Below are 12,232 nucleotides of genomic sequence, written 5' to 3' on the forward strand. Positions count from 1 at the left end.
CACGATTTGATTTATTACAGTCATGTTTACCAAGGTACAGTGAAAAGTGTTGTCTTATGTGCTTTGCAGGCAGATTGTATTATACAAGCCCATCAGGGTAACAGAACAGAGTGCAGGATACAGTGTTACATGTGCCAAAAAGGCGCAGAAAGACATCACCAGTAGCATTTAAGAGGGCCATTCATAAGTCTGATAACTGCTGGGAAAGGGAGTCTCAAAGGTGGGTCAAGGAATGCTCAATGGCAGAGGTGAAGAGTGGGCATTTCAGAGCTTAGAAAGGTCAGTAGCATAGCCAATGCTAGAACCAGAGTGCTGTAGAGATTTAGAAAATTGTGGCACTTAAGGAGATTAGTGTGATGACAAGATCACGGTGGAATTTGAAAACTGTTTTAAAATGGAAATTTAAAAATGGGGTATTGCTTAATTGAGATCAATGTCGGACAGCGAGCACAGAGATGAACAACGACATAGTCAGAATTTTGGACAGGCATAGGTTTGGAGAGACTGGAAGATCAGAAGCCAGCTAGGATGGCACTGAAATAGTCGAGATCATAAAGCCACGAATGAGGATTTTAACAAATGAGTTTCAGCAAGTTGAAGTTAAGTGACGTCACAGGCAGTCTTAGTGGTAGCATTGACATGTGGTCAGTTGCAAAGTAAATGGGGGCAGTTAGTTCAGTTGATTGTATAGTGATGCTAACAGCATAATTCATTTCCCGCACTGGTTGAGGTTACTGTGAAGGTCCTGCCTTCTCAACCTCCTCTTTTACTTGAGTTGTGACCACCTTCAGATTAAATTCACTACTAAGTCATCTCTCTCTCTAACGAGACAGCAGCCCCAAGGTCAACTGGGAGTATGTTGACTTTACCTTTTGGTCTGATGCCCATCTCCGAATCAACAATGACACCCAAGATCGTGAACAGACTGGTTCAGCTCGTAGCAGAGAAAGCACTGCTGCATTAACAAATCCATTGTAAACAGCATTGTGAGAATTACTGTTCATAGTAGGGGCAATTCAGTACAAACATGAACCATTCAAATTTTAATGAACTTAATTTATGGACTAGTTTATTCAGTACCAAATTAAGTTTAGATGATAACTCCACAAGTGTGCATAAAACAAAATATACGATTGTGTGAATAACACAAAATTCCAGACATATGGCCTGGGTAAGCGTTTGCATATGTCTGTCATACAGACTAATAAGAGTACCACTTCTGCCGCCCCGTGCCTTTGTAGCAGAACTAAGAATCATTGTTTATTGCTAAAGGATGTACTGGGATCCCTCTAGTAAATCAAACAGACAAAACAAGAAAGGGAAATCCCTCACTTTCCACTTATACAAAAATGGTTTTCTAACAATCACAAAGAAAGCTAATGAGCACAGATTTTATCCTTATTCAAGCTTGTGAAGATGCCTTAGGCTATCACCATTCAGTTAGTTAAAAATCACACAACACCATGTTATTGTCCAACAGGTTTATTTAATGCTTCCAAATAAATCTGTTGGACTATAATCTGGTGTTGTGTGATTTTTAGCTTTTCCACCCCCAGTCCAACACCAACACCTCCACATCATGGCTACCATTGAGTTAATTCATTTAGGGTTCAGAATGGAGCACGCTCTCACTTCTGAATCCCAAGACCTTGAGTTCAATGTGCTTCCCAGAAAGCCAAAAGAACTGCGGCAGCTGTAAATCAGAAACAAGAACTGAAATTTCTGGAAAAGCTCAGTTGGTTTAGCAGCATCTGTGTAGAGAAGTCAGAGTTAACATTTTGGGTCAAGTGATCCTTCCTCAGTTCGGAACTTCCTCACAACTGAGGAAGGGTGACTCGGCCTGAAACCTTAACTCTGATTTCTCTCCACAGATGCTGCCAGATGTGCTGAGCTTTTCCAGAAATTCCTGTTTATGCTTCCCAGAAACTTGAGCACAAAGTCCAGATTGACACTTTGCACCATATTTTGAGATAAAATATGACACTGAGGCCTTATCTGGCTTTTCAAGTATTTGTAAAAGGTCCCAAGGCACATTTTTTTTTGAACAACCTATTTTTCTAATCAACCTAAAAATAACAAATGCTGGAGATTACAATGGACATGCAGGAGGCTGGAAGATCACAGCAAGCCAGGCAGCATCACGAGGTGCAGAACTCGACATTTTGGGTATAACCCTTCTTCAAGACCTGGACCAGTTCCACCACAGAACACACCAGATAGCCTCCTTCTTTAGAGACCGCAATTTCCCTTCCGACGTGGTTAAAGATGGTTTTTAACGCATCTCGTCCTCATCCTGCCCCTCTGCCCTCAAACCCCACCCCTCCAACCGTAACAAGGACAGAACCCCCCCCCCCCCCCCGGTGCTCACCTTCCACCCTACCAACCTTTGCATAAACCAAATCATCCGCCGACATTTCCGCCACCTCCAAACAGACCCCACCACCAGGGATATATTTACCTCCATACCTCTTTCCGCTTTCCACAAAGACTGCTCCCTCTGTGACTACCTGATCAAGTCCATGGCCCCCAACAACCCAACCTCCCATCCTAGCACCTTCCCCTGCCACCGCAGGAATTGCAAAACCTGCGCCCACACCTCCTCCCTCATCTCCATCCAAGGCCCCAAAGGAGCCTTCCACATCCAAAGTTTTACCTGCACACCCACCAATATCATTTATTGTATCCGTTGCTCCCGATGCGGTCTCCTCTACATTGGGGAGACTGGACGCGTCCTAGCAGAGCGCTTTAGGGAACATCTCCGAGACACTTGCACCAATCAACCCCACCGCCCAACATTTCAATTCCCCCTCCCACTCTGCTGAGTACATGCAGATCCTGGGCCTCCTCCACCACCACTCCCTCACCACCGATGCCTGGAGGAAGAACGCCTCATCTTCCGCCTCGAAACACTTTACCCCCAGGGCATCAATGTGGATTTCACCAGTTTCCTTATTTCCCCTTCCCCCACCTCGCCCCAGCTCAGCACTGCCCTCATGACCTGTCCTACCTGCCTATCTTCCTTTCCACCTATCCAGTCCACCCTCCTCTCTGACCTATCACCTTCATCCCACCCCCATTCACCCATTGTACTCTATGCTACTTTCTCCCCACCCCCATGCCATCTCATTTATCTCTCCCCTCTGCAGGCACCCTGCCTCTACGTCTGATGAAGGGCTTTTGCCCAAAACGTCGATTTTCCTGCTCCTCGGACGCTGCCTGACCTGCTGTGCTCTTCCAGCACCACTCTGATCTAGACCCTGCCTATTTTGAATCCAAGCACCTGCAGTTTTTTTTTGTCTCTAACGGAGATTACAGTGGGTCAGACAGTATCTGTGAAGAGAAAGCAAACTTAACATTTAGAGTTTAGATGACTCTTCATCAGACTTCTGATGAGTCATCCAGAGTTGAAACGTTAGCTTGCTCTCTCTCCATTATGTTGTCTGACCCACTGTGATTTCCAGCATTTGTTGTTTTCAGTACAGATTCCAACATCTGGAGGAATTTGTTCCTACATTGAACAGTTGATTAGAAACAGAGATGTTATTACACACCTTTGGAGGTGGGAGCAGGCGGGACTTGAACCTGGGACAGTTCAAGGATGGAGATGCTACTTTTCAGAAGAAAACTACAGCTCTCTTTAATGTCCTTAAGGCAATAGTTATCCCTCAATCAACTCCCTGAAGACAGATGATCTGGTCGTTGTCATAGTATTGTTTATGGGATCTTGTGCAAATTGGCTGCCATTGTTTTCAACAATAAAACATTTCAAAAGTATATCATCGGTATAAGGTGCTTTGAGATGGCCTGAGCATGAGAAAGGCTCTGATGACGAGTCATCTAGACTCAAACCATTAGCTTGCCTTCTCTCCAGTGATCTCAAGCATTTTTTTTGTTTTCAGTTGAGAAAGGCAGAACAGCAACAAAGAACCACGAAGCAAGCAATAAAGAAAAGAAAGATAGATTATGAATGCAAATGAGCAGAATCCAAAAACTGATAGGAAGAGTTTTTATAAATATATAAAATGGAAAAGGGTGGCTAAAGTCCCTTGCGGAGAACTAATATTGGGTAATGCTGAAACAGCAGAGGACTTGAATAACTATGTTGTGTCAATCTTTACAGTGGAACATGTGTCTAACATGCCAAAGAACAATGTTAAGGATATGTTGGGAGGTGAGGATCTCGATTCAATTGTTATTACTGAAGAGGTAGTGTTGAGCAAACATGAGGGTCTAAAAGTAGATAAGTCACCTGGTCCTGATGCAATGCATCTCAGTTTGCTCAAAGAAATGGTGAAAGTTACAGTTGGTACATTAGTGGTAATTTACCAAAATTCACTGGACTCCAGGCAGATTCCGGCAGACTGGAAGACAGGGAATGTCACGCTGCTGTTTAAAATAGGCTGTAGGCAAAAGGCAGGTAACTATAGGCCAGTTAGTTTAACATCTGTAGTCGGGAAAATGCTGGAGGCCATCATTAAAGAAGAAATAGTGAGATATCTGCAATGGAAAGGGTTTCATTAGGCAGATGCAGCATGGATTCAGGAAGGGGAAGCCATGTTTGACAAACTTACTGAGCTTTTTGAGGATGCAACAAGTGCAGTAAATGGAGGGGAATGGGTGGATGTTGTATAATTGGATTTACAGAAAGCATTTAATAAGGTGCTGAATAAAAAAACTCATGCATAAATTAAGAATGCGTGAAGTTGCAAAGAATGTACTAGCATGTATAGGGGACTAGTTAACCAATAGAAAGCAGAGACTTGGGATAAATGGGTGTTTCTCTGGTTGGAGATTAGTGGTGAGTGGGGTGGCGCAGGGGTTGGTGTTGGGCCCACAACTGTTCATGATATATATAAACAATATGGAAGAGTAGATAGTGTGTAATGTATCCAAGTTTGTCGATGACACTAAATTGAGGGGAAAGGCAAATTATGCAAAAGAATGTGGAGAGTCCGCAGAGAGATTTAGCTAGGTTGAGTGAGTGGGCAATGGTCTGGCAGAGGGAGTACAATGTTGCTAAATAAGAAGTTATCCACATTGGAAGTAAAAAATAGTAGGTCAGTGTCATTTAAATGGTGAAAGATTGCAGCATACTGTTGTGCAAAGCGACTTAGGAGGGCTTGCACATGAATCGTTAAACGTTCATTTGCAGATGCAATGGATAATCAGGAAGCAAAACGGAATACTGGCTTTCATTGCCAAAGGAACTGAACTTAAGAGCAGGGAGGTTCTGCTGCAATTGTACAAAGGTGTTGGTGAGGCTGCACCTGGAGTATTGTGCACAGTTCTGGTCTCCTTACTTGAGGAAGGATATAGTGGCTTTGGAGGCAGTGCAGAGGAGGTTCACCAGGTTGATTCTGGAGATGAGAGAGGTTAAGTTGCCTGGGACTGTACTCACTAGAATCTAGAAGAATGAGAGAGGATCTTATAGAAACATATAAGGCAATGAAAGGGATAGATAAGATAGAGGAGGCAAGTTGTTTCCGCTGGTGAGTGAGGCTAAGACTCGGGGACATGGCTTCAAGATTAGAGGGAGTAGATTTAGGACAGAGATGATGAGAAACTACTTTTCCCAGGGAGTTGTGAATCTATAGAATTATCTGCCCAAGGAAGCAGTAGAGACAGCTTCATTAAATATATTCAAGACACATTTGAATGTATTTTTGCATGGTAGGGGAATTAAGGGTTATGGGCATAATGCAGGTAGGAGGAGCTGAAACGATGGATAGATCAGCCATAATTTTAAGGAATGGCAGAGCAGGCTTGATGGGCCAAATGGTCTACTCCTGCTTCTATTACTATGAAACTACAAAGGATCACTCCCATTCCAAAAAATACTGCTTTTGATTCTGTGTTTAGTTGACAACTTGCATTTATGGTGATGTAAGGGCGGAGTAGCACCTCTCTCGGGTACACTCTGAAGTGGCTCTTCTTGCATTTATTTACTTCATCCAGCTCCCATAGTGACCCCAGTACATAGATAGAACATAGATTGTACAACAGAGTGTTACAAGGGGACATAAATTTAAGGTGAAGGGTGGAAGGTATAGGGGAGATGTCAGGGGTGGGTTCTTTACCCAGAGAGTGGTGGGGGCATGGAATGCGCTGCCCGAGGGAGTGGTAGAGTCAGATTCATTGGCGACCTTTAAGCGGCATTTGGATAGGTACATGGATGGGTGCTTAATCTAGGATAGAAGTTCGGCACAACATCGTGGGCCGAAGGGCCTGTTCTGTGCTGTATTGTTCTATGTTCTATGTTCTATGTTCTAATTGAACAAACATAGAAATGCTTGGCATTTGATCATGTTTTCTACACTATCATCACTTTGTTTCCTCAGTATTGCCCTCAGAAAGCAAATCCCGCTTAGACAAGTGTAACATTCTGCAGGGTGAGAGACAGTTGTGACACTATTTAAGGGAGGCTAGTTAAAAGAGCACAAACTTAACACAAAGGAAGTTAGTTCGCTGATTAAATACACCCCTCAATCCCATCCTACAGGAGAACCATTCCACCATAATATTGCAGGACAGCAGCATGGGAAGCACACCCACACACTGAATAATCTTTTGTCATGGATGACTTAAGAATTCTGAAGCAAAAATCAATTTGGGTGGGTAAAGTCCAGAACTGGCACAAAGCCACAGGCCCCAACCACACACAAACATGGCAGCAGGTCAACATTCAATCTGGGAAAAATTGGTCATGTTTGTGCTGTCATGAGTTTAGGCAGATTAGGCTAGTGTGGGGAGATTTATAATCTACTTCATGAAGTTGAAATTAACTTGACCCGGGGAGTGTGTTGCATTTACTCTGGGAATGCTCAGTTGTATTTCTAAGATGGTTTGGATAACTAAGTTAGAGGTGAGGCAGCAAGGCACTCCAGTTTTATTTGATATTTTTAATGAATTAGTTACAATAGGAGACTATGCACTGAGTTCTGATTTAAAAGAGCAGAACAAGCTGCATTTATCTGGATAAGCACTTATTTATATTAAAGTGGACACCATCTCCCTACTCTCTTCACAGAAGCTCTTCCATGATCTTAGTCTTGAGTTCAATATCCTGGTTCTCAAATGCTTCTTTCTGCAGCCAGTCAAAGACTGAACTGACACAATGGAGGCGGTGAAGAATTTCATTATCTTTAACTGTCTATTCTGACAGCAGATTCCCGAGGTACGGAAGACGGACCTCATTTCCAGGATCTCACCGTTGATCATAAATTAATGGTCAGGCAGCTGCGGTGCTGCAGAAATTGGTCGGAAGAGGAGCTTCATTTTCTAGACGTTTTGCTGAATGGCACATTTTCTCATTTGTTTTGGAAGAAATGAAAATCATCTGAAATGTAGTTCGAGTCAGGGAGCACACAGGCACCATTTGAACACTAGCATAATCTGTACATTGAAACTCCAAGGTTGAAATTAGAATGGTTTTACTTTGCATTGAAGGAGATGCAAATTGAATAGTTTCCCATCTGTTCTGTGGATCGTCTTGAGACAAGGTGCAGTATTGCAATGAGAAATATGAAGAAGAGAGTCGATGCAACCTTCGTTGACCCCAGTTCTTACTGAGGTAAGGTAGAGGGAGATGGCCTTCCAAAACACATCAACACTTGTAGTTAAAACCTCATATCGTGTTATCTCAGTGGAGGACGATGTAAATTACATGCGCATTTTCCTCAAGCCACGAAATGGAATAATGTATTGCAGATAGAAGATAATGACAAGAAACATCAATGTAAAGCCATAGACATTGTGCCGAATTAATTTTTCAACTCAACACCCTAACCAAAAGGATGCTGATTATTTTAATGTGGAGAAAAGAATATGAGAAGTACTAACCAGCTACCTTACCCATCTCTTGATGACAGAATTACACTCTTCCTGCAAACATAAAAGCAATCAGTGCAACAGGAACTAAGTCACCTCCCCAGCCCATTAAATAATATTCATGGGTTCAGAAGGGTAATGGATTTTGTAAACTGTTCAGAACATACAACACTCATTCAGTAAAAAGAACATTGCCACAAATTAAGTTGAGTAAAAAGAGAATGCCTACCCTTTAAAGTCACACAAACATTTTCCATTATTGAAAAGGAGTATCCATTTGAACATTCACATGCTACTTACCGTAACCAGCAGCTGATGCTCCTTTTGGAATAAGCAGAAAAAGACAAAGGAACAATTTGAAATACTGAACACAGGTTTAAAAAAACACAATGCTTAGCAGAATTCATTTTGTAAAGCTAAAGACAAATTTGTCTAGTCTTACCAGACCACAGGGCTGCTCTCTCATTAGAGAGAGATGTCTGATGGTGGTTTAACCAGAGGGTCACCACACCAGAAGCGAGGGGAGAACTTAAGACAACACATCTGAAGGAATCTCAGTCACATTAAAGATTAACTTTATTTCCAAACCTCTCCATGGTCTTAATTATCTCTGATCCTTTCCCAACTCTGAATCTTTGAGTTATCTGCGCACCACCATTGAATGGCTTCTTGTGCCAGCCCAATTGTAATTGCTCCAGTATTGGTGACCATGTCTTCAGCTGCCTTGACTCGAATCTTTGAAATCCCTGCCTAAATTTTTCTGCCTTTCTTTCCAATGTTAAGGTACACCTAATAAACTACCTATTTGGTCGCCTGCCCTAATCTTTCTTTGTAGCTTAGTGTCAAAATTTGCTTGATAACTTATGATGTACTGTCTTAAAATATCCTCTTGACTTAAATTTGAGAATTACATGCACTCTGTACCTATCACACTGGGGCAGCATGGTGGCTCAGTGGTGAACACTGCTGCCTTACAGCTCCAGAGACCTGGGTTCAATTCCTGCCTTGGGTGACTGTCTCTGTGGAGTTTGCACATTCTCCCCCTGTCTGCGTGGGTTTCCTCCGGGTGCTCTGGTTTCCTTCCACAGTGCAAAGATGTGCAGGCCAGGTGAATTGGCCATGCTAAATTGCCCGTAGTGTTAGGGACATTAGTCAGAGGGAAATGGGTCTGGATGGGTTACTCTTCGGAGGGTTGGTGTAGACTTGTTGGGCCGAAGGGCCTGTTTCCAAATTGTAGGGAATCTAATCTAACTTTACTGTGAAGTCCCTTGGGACCTTTTACTACCTTAAAAGGTGCTAAACAAATAAAAGTCATCACTGTGGTCTATTCTGATGCTGACAGATCTGCTATTTAGTTCCAACACACTCTGCTTTTATGATATGGAGATGCCGGTGTTGGACTGGGGTGTACAAAGTTAAAAATCACACAACACCAGGTTATAGGTCAACAGGTTTGATGGAAGCACTAGCTTTCGGAGTACTGCTCCTTCATCAGGTGGTTGTGACAGCCACCTGATGAAGGAGCAGCGCTCTGAAAGTCAGTGCTTCCAATTAAACCTGTTGACATATAACCTGGTGTTGTGAGATTTTTAACTCTGCTTTTATTTCAGCTACTCGTTAGAATTTCTTATTTATTTCTGAACATTACTCCAGCTGGTTTTAATTGCTCTGAACAATTCAATTATGCAAGAAATATAATATTATTGTTAAAGCAAAGTCAACAGTTTGCATTTTTAAAAATTTGTCAGAATGGCATGGTCTCTGGGAGAGAAGGGAACAAGCCAAATACAAAGTAATACATCTGTACACTGCTCCACTAAACATTTCCTGAGCAGTTTAAACATACACTACACGTCTTTCTACACTGCACTATTATACATTCCTTAGGCAGATACAGCAGTTGCACAGAGTTCAGCATTTCATTCCCCTTTTAACATGTATTTTGGTTCCAATCTCAATGATGCACTTTCTACCACAGGTGGTTCTGCTATAACGTGATGGTTGCGCACTTGAGCAACCTTGTGTTATCGAAAATAAGTGCTTAAAGTGTTGGTAACGTAATCATGTTACAACCAACACACATTTAAAAATTTTGCGCTTTAGAAACAGTGCCCACAATTCGTTTATCGTATTATAGTGAATTTCTGTTAACAAAACACTCATTATAGCAGAACGACCTGTATTACAATTACATTTCCCAATCAACCTTTGAAAAGCAGCCAATGTGCTGCAAACTATCTAACTGTTACCAACTCCCTTTACTCCTCATAAGGGCACTGCCAGGCAGTGAGTTTTGCCAATCTGTCTGTGCTTCTGCAGTGCCCATTCCCACTCTTAACCGCTGATCTCGCGATACTACATAGTAATCAGCAGTAGGAACCTCAGCTAATTTTTCCTTGCCTCATTCTAGGAAAGCTGACCATTCTTAGTACCAGACGGAGATAAGGTAACTGACACAATATGTTCACCAATGTTAGTGCTGTGCTTTAGTTAGATCAGTCACCAAAGGGAAATTTATCTAATCTTAATCATTTATCGGTTTTATTACATTGTTTGTAAATCTTTAAATCTAAACAGTAGCAGGAGGCTCAAAAGGGTTTCAGTAACAGGATCAGAGAAAGCAAGGCACATTTGAGATCAGCTAACTTAGCAGAGGATTGGTTGTGTGGTGGATAGTGAAGAAGGTTATCCAAGATTACAAAAAAAAATCTTAATTGGCTAAAGAGCGGCAGATGGAGTTTAGTTTAGATAAATGAGGTTTTGCATTTTGGTAAAAATAAGGGCAGACTTATAGAATTAAAAGTAGGGCCTTGGGTAGTGTTGTAGAACAGAGAGATGTAGGGGGTTCAAATACATAATTATTTGAAGTTTGCATCATGTATAGATAGGGTGGTTCAGAAAGCGTTTAACACGCTTGCGTTTGTTGCTCAGACTTGAGTATAGGAGTTGGACCGTTATGTTGAGGTTGTACAGGATGTTGGTGCAGCCTCTTCTCGGCGAACAGAACCACAACAACGAGCACCCGAGCTACAAATCTTCTACCAAACTTTGATCTTCTGGAATAATGTTCCCTGTTATAGGAAGGACATTATTAGGATGGAGACAGTTCAGAAGAGATTTACCGGGATGTTGCCAGGAATGAGGGTCTGAGTTATAAGGAGAGGCTGGATAAACTAGGACTTTTTATTACTGAAGCATGGGAAATAGAGAGGTGACCTTATAGAGGTTTATAAAATCATGAGGAGTATAGATAAGGTGAATGGCAGCATTCTTTTCCCTTGGGCGAGAGATTTCAAGATTACAGAGCACATTTTTAAGATAGGAAGACAAAGATTTTAAAAAGACATGAGGGGCAATTTGTTTATATGGAAAGTGGTTCATGTACGGAATGAACTTTAAGAGGAAGTGATGGGATGGAGGTACAATTACAACGTTCAAAACACATTTTGATAAGTACATGAATAAGAAATGTTTGGAGGGATATGGGCCAAGCGCAGGCAGGTGGAACTAGTTTAATTTGGGATTATGTTCAGCACAGACTGGTTGGACCGAAGGATCTGTTCCCAGGCTGTATGATTCTATGACTCTAGAATTTGTACTTCTATACCCTCTTTGCAGATTGTATAATTGAAAAATAAAGAAAATAAAATATTTTTGAAGTGGGAAGTGAAATATGGGAAACTTGGCAGCCAATTTGCACACAGCAAGATTTCACAAACAGCAGTGCTCTCATGACCATATAATTTGATTTAGGCACATTGACTAAGGAATGAATATTAGTTTAAGGCGCCAAGACAAACTCCCCTCGCTTCAAAATACATTTAGCAGTCAACGGAGAGCGCTTTTAGGGCCTCAGTTTAAAGTATCATCAGAAAAGCATCTCTAACAGTACAAGACTCCCATAGTACTGGCCTGGGACAGGCTGTATGAACTACACATTCAAGTTCATACAGAAGGAACCCAAATTCTTCTGACTTATAATGAGAGTGCTGCGTGCTGCCAACTCTGGCATGGCTGACGTACTGGGCCAGAGATAGGAAACGAATGGTCCACATGGACTACACCACAAGATTTTAGGCACAGTTCCCACTAACAACGAAAACAATTTTCCAAAAACTCTAGCATATAGGAAAGCTGCCCTAGAATTATGTCCACCTGACCAGGTTGCCAGATATTAGGAACTGCAGTGTTCTGCATTTTCAGTGCCTAGTCCTTTTTGAAAAAATCTCTTTCATGGGATGTCAATGCCGCTAGCACTTTGTTACCTGTCCCTAATTGCCTTAAGAGTCAATAACTTTCTGGACCAGTTCAGAGGGTAGCTGAGACCTAACCACGTGTAGATCAGGCTAAGTAAGGACAGTAAATTACTTTTCCTAAAAGGTCATTGGTGAACCAGGTAAGTTTA

At 42.0% G+C, this 12,232-nt stretch overlaps 1 protein-coding gene across 7 annotated transcripts in view; it reads right to left on the reverse strand.

Moving 5' to 3' along the window:
• The window catches only part of zfyve27 (zinc finger, FYVE domain containing 27), a 188,741-nt gene that overhangs the window by 108,095 nt on the left and 68,414 nt on the right, over positions 1-12,232 (reverse strand). For 5 of the 7 annotated variants that reach the window (XM_072557158.1, XM_072557161.1, XM_072557162.1 and 2 more), the window contains exon 8: positions 8,128-8,148. The exons of the other annotated variants lie outside the window; for them this stretch is intronic. In XM_072557158.1, coding sequence (XP_072413259.1) covers positions 8,128-8,148 — 21 coding nt within the window. The remainder of the gene's footprint in view (positions 1-8,127; positions 8,149-12,232) is intronic. 7 annotated transcript variants of the gene reach the window in all.

Source organism: Chiloscyllium punctatum, chromosome 38, assembly GCF_047496795.1.
Source record: "Chiloscyllium punctatum isolate Juve2018m chromosome 38, sChiPun1.3, whole genome shotgun sequence".
In the NCBI taxonomy this organism is placed as follows: domain Eukaryota; kingdom Metazoa; phylum Chordata; class Chondrichthyes; order Orectolobiformes; family Hemiscylliidae; genus Chiloscyllium; species Chiloscyllium punctatum.